Source organism: Sinocyclocheilus rhinocerous, unplaced genomic scaffold (genome assembly GCF_001515625.1).
Source record: "Sinocyclocheilus rhinocerous isolate Xijiao unplaced genomic scaffold, SAMN03320098_v1.1 scaffold263, whole genome shotgun sequence".
NCBI classification, from domain to species: Eukaryota; Metazoa; Chordata; class Actinopteri; order Cypriniformes; family Cyprinidae; genus Sinocyclocheilus; species Sinocyclocheilus rhinocerous.
In genome coordinates, this window is record NW_015645086.1 from 1,032,431 (window position 1) to 1,036,208 (window position 3,778).

Below are 3,778 nucleotides of genomic sequence, written 5' to 3' on the forward strand. Positions count from 1 at the left end.
CCTTTGTTCATAGCCACTCCTCTAGCCTCAGCCGGCCCTCTTTGGCCCAAGGTTTTCGTCGGGCCAAAAAACCCGGGCCGTTGGCCCAGAGGAAGCACCGACGAGGCACGATCAAGTCCTGGAAGTGACAGTGGAAACGCGACTGGCCCTGGCACGCACTAGCACGCCCGCTTTTGGCCCAACAGTGGAAACGCGGCTAATGAACATCAATGGGTTCCAAAATAGCACTGTTTAGTCCAAAGTTTCTTACTATATAGCTCGCAAATATGAGGGGGCCCACAATATAACCCTGTGAAACCTCAAATTGAACTGACTTTCACTGTACGGACAAAACAAACAAACAAACAAACACATTTTTCTAAATATCTTCTTTTGTGCCCCACATAAAAAAGAAATTCATACAAGTTTTATTACCCAGTTAATACTACTGTACCAAAACACTAAGCAGTGGGTGGGGTGGAAGTCCAGAGTCTAAAGATAACAGAAATGTGCCTACTACTTGTGAACTGCAAAACCATAAAAATCTCATACCTCTTAGAACCAGCGGTTTCATCTGATCTCCTTTTCATTAAAGATCTCTTCTCTGCAGAAAACTAAGCAAAATGCAGACCTTCAGCATTCAGAACAAAAGAATATATAGATCGTCCTCAGAGGATCTCAGCATGCTAAGACCCACATTTTACTCTTGGAGAAGTGCTGGGAATAGGGGTTCCTATTCCAAGGACATCTTTGGATCTGCCACTGTACAAATGGGGCTTGTTGGAAATGTTGGAAGTGAAAAGGTTACCATGCAAATCCTGAATGAACGTCTAGCTTCATACCTGGAGAAAGTTAGGAACTTGGAGAAGGCCAACAGTGAGCTGGAGGTGAAAATCCACCAGGTTCTGGTGAAAAAAGGTCAGGCCACTAAGGACTACAGTCACTACCAAGCCACCTTTGATAAACTACGCAAAGAGGTAACTGGAACTTCTGTCCACTGGAATACTTGTCTTTAACAATTTTGTCCTGTGCAGTATCTTAATATGCATAATTATTTATTTTTGCTTACATTTTTATTAGACAGTAATGTTTGCACATTACTATAGTGTGAAGTGGGAGTAATGAAAGGGTTGCAGGTTCAGTTCAAAGTAAGGATGGCTCAGAAACTGGACTTTGAATGTGCCCTTGAGTAAGGCATGTAATTAATTCTTGAGAAGCAGCTTCTCTATAGTGGCCTTAGATAATAAACTAACAATAGACTGTATTGTACCTTTTTTGGTTATGTCCATTTAGATTCTGGAGATGGTTATGAGCAATGCAAATGTGAGTCTTCAAATTGACAATGTCAAGTTGGCTGCCGATGACTACAGGGTCAAGTAAGCTAGTTTTAAAGACTCCATGAAATCAAACTATGTTTTGTGGGTTTTATTCCATGTGTATTAGCTTCGAGCCCATCTATATGTCAAGAACTATATGCATATGTGCAAGCTGGACAATATAAACTTGTTGCAGATATATACATTTCCAGGAAAATGAACCAAACATATCAATGATTCATCTTGGGTCCAATTTTTGTCCAGTGACTAAACTGAGAACGTCCCTCCCCATAATGCAACATGCAATTGACTAGCAATATTAAGAAACAATAATTCCCATTAATGTTATGTGTTTATAGGTATGAAAATGAACTGCATCTAAGACAGTATGTTGAAGCTGACATAAATGCATTGAGAAAGATGCTGGATGACACCAATATGGCACGACTGCATCTAGAAAATGATGTTGAAGGCTTGAAAGTGGAGCTTATCGAGTTAAAGAAACGACATCAACTGGTAAATACATGATTATACTACACATAAATAAAAATATATATTTAATAACAATAGATCACAATGCTGACTTGCTCAGAGAGTGCAGTAGCTCACAATCAGGAGAGGGCCAAAGATATAACCCTGTGGAACCTCAAATCTCACATTTTTCAGGAAGTGTCAGAACGATATAGTCAAATCAACCAGTCAGGAGTGCAGGTGGATGTTGATGCTCCCAAGGGACAGGACTTGGCTAAGATCATGGAGGAGATAAGAGCCAAGTATGAAAAGATTGTCCTAAAGAACCAGGAGGAACTAAAAAATTGGCATGAATCAAAAGTGGGGCATCATTTCTCATTGCAAATTTTACACATTATTTCTGTTTTTAAGACAACAGAGAATTACATGTATTTCTTTTTTTTGCACAGATCTCCGTGGTACAGGTTAAAGTGACCGAGAACGAAGAAGCATTGAAAGAAGCCAAAACACAAGTCAGCGTGAGCCACAGGCAGATGCAGACTTTGAAAACAGAGCTGCAGTCTCTGATTGGAAGTGTAAGAGATTCTGCCCTGACACCTTGATGCAGCTCTCCACTTTTGAACATTACTTATGAGTATTTATTTATCTATTTATTTATTTTTGACTTTTCTTACAGAGAGCATCTCTGGAAGACGCCCTTAATGAAACAAAGTTGCGATTTGGGATGCAGGTGGAGCAATATAATGGCATCATTTTGCTGAGAGAGTCTGAGCTTAAACAGCTGCGTGACAACATTCAAAGTCAGACAGTGGATTATCAGGCCCTGTTCAACATCAAGATGGAGCTGGAAGCTGAGATAGCCACCTACAGGAGACTTCTGGATGGAGAAGAATAAGAGTGAGCTTTTCGACCATTTTGACCATGCCTCTTTCTTCTTTAGAAACCTTCATCTTGGTGTTAATCAAATATTTTACAGATTAGAGAAAGAATCCATCAGGACAACATCAGAGACTGTCACCCAGACACTAGTGGATGGAAAAATAGTGTCCTCCAGTTCGAGTACTATCAAAAAGTGATATAAACAAACATGAGATCACTAATGTTCATGAAAGACAACAGCACAAGCAAAACCACTATGAATATTTTGAATAAATTATAATTAAAACTCTTTCAGTAGTATTTCCTTTGAATCAGAATTTGAACACGGTATTGGAAAGTAACACTCTTAATTGAACCCATACAGTGTATCTCTACTCAAACTCTGTTGTTTTAGCAATGTCAAAGTTTAATTTTCATGTTATGAAAATGAAATTGGACCCTTAGGATCTAATAGGCATTTTCAAAATGTCATCACAGTAAAAGAAAACAGTAAGTGGTGTCAGGTTTCATAAAAAACTTTCCAACAGTCATTCATAATGAAAGAGCAAAATGAAAACAAAATTAAGGTCTTATTTTGTACTTCAAACTAACAACAAATCAGCTTATTGACAATAAATATATAAACTATGCTCCCTTGTCATGACAGGTCTACTTTTTGTGGTTGATTACACTAATCTTAAAGATTTTTTTCTAGTAAGTTGTTAAAAGAAATAAGTGATTACCCTTATCTTTTTGGAGCAAACACTTGACAGGTAATCTTTCCTGGAAATCTGTCTAAGTGAAAAATTTAAACTGTCAAAATAAACAATGTTCATTCTTGGAACCTATCAGCATTTTGCCTGCTAGGCATGGTGGGGCAGATTTCCAGGGTAGCGTTTTAGGAGAAACACAAAGAACAATTGTGATGTGTTTAGCAGTTAGGCATGAGGCTTATTATCCATTGGCATCTCAATCTCCCAATCTCACAATCACTATACAAATATATTTTGTTTTTTAGTATTTTTCAGTTTGTAAGATTTTTCCTACTGAAGTAATTAACATAGCAGGGTGGTATTACCAATACTGTGTGGTACTGCAATCAGTACTAAGAAACCCCCATCAGAAACCCAGGCTTAATGCCATGTTTTCTTATT

The 3,778-nt window shown here is 38.2% G+C and overlaps 1 protein-coding gene across 2 annotated transcripts; it reads left to right on the top strand.

Annotated features, from left to right (window-relative positions):
* The first annotated feature begins 530 nt into the window (after nt 1–530).
* On the top strand, nt 531–2,801 carry LOC107705676 (keratin, type I cytoskeletal 18-like). 2 transcript variants are annotated; one of them, XM_016509068.1, is made up of 7 exons: nt 531–956; nt 1,273–1,355; nt 1,655–1,811; nt 1,962–2,126; nt 2,216–2,341; nt 2,443–2,663; nt 2,743–2,801. In XM_016509068.1, the coding sequence occupies exons 1-6, from the start codon at nt 603–605 to the stop codon at nt 2,659–2,661; spliced, it is 1,104 nt and encodes a 367-aa protein (XP_016364554.1). In that variant the 5' UTR covers nt 531–602; the 3' UTR covers nt 2,662–2,663; nt 2,743–2,801. The 2 variants fall into 2 exon arrangements, with proteins under 2 accessions (XP_016364554.1, XP_016364553.1); XM_016509067.1 differs by having other exon boundaries at nt 2,443–2,801.
* Nucleotides 2,802–3,778: the final 977 nt, after the last annotated feature.

Coding starts and splice junctions, on each gene's coding strand:
- LOC107705676 (XM_016509067.1), top strand. CDS start 603: ATGCAGACCTTCAGCATTCAGAACAAAAGAATATATAGATCGTCCTCA. Junction 1,812..1,961: donor TAAAGAAACGACATCAACTG/GTAAATACATGA, acceptor CACATTTTTCAG/GAAGTGTCAGAACGATATAG. Junction 2,127..2,215: donor AAAATTGGCATGAATCAAAA/GTGGGGCATCAT, acceptor TTTTTTGCACAG/ATCTCCGTGGTACAGGTTAA.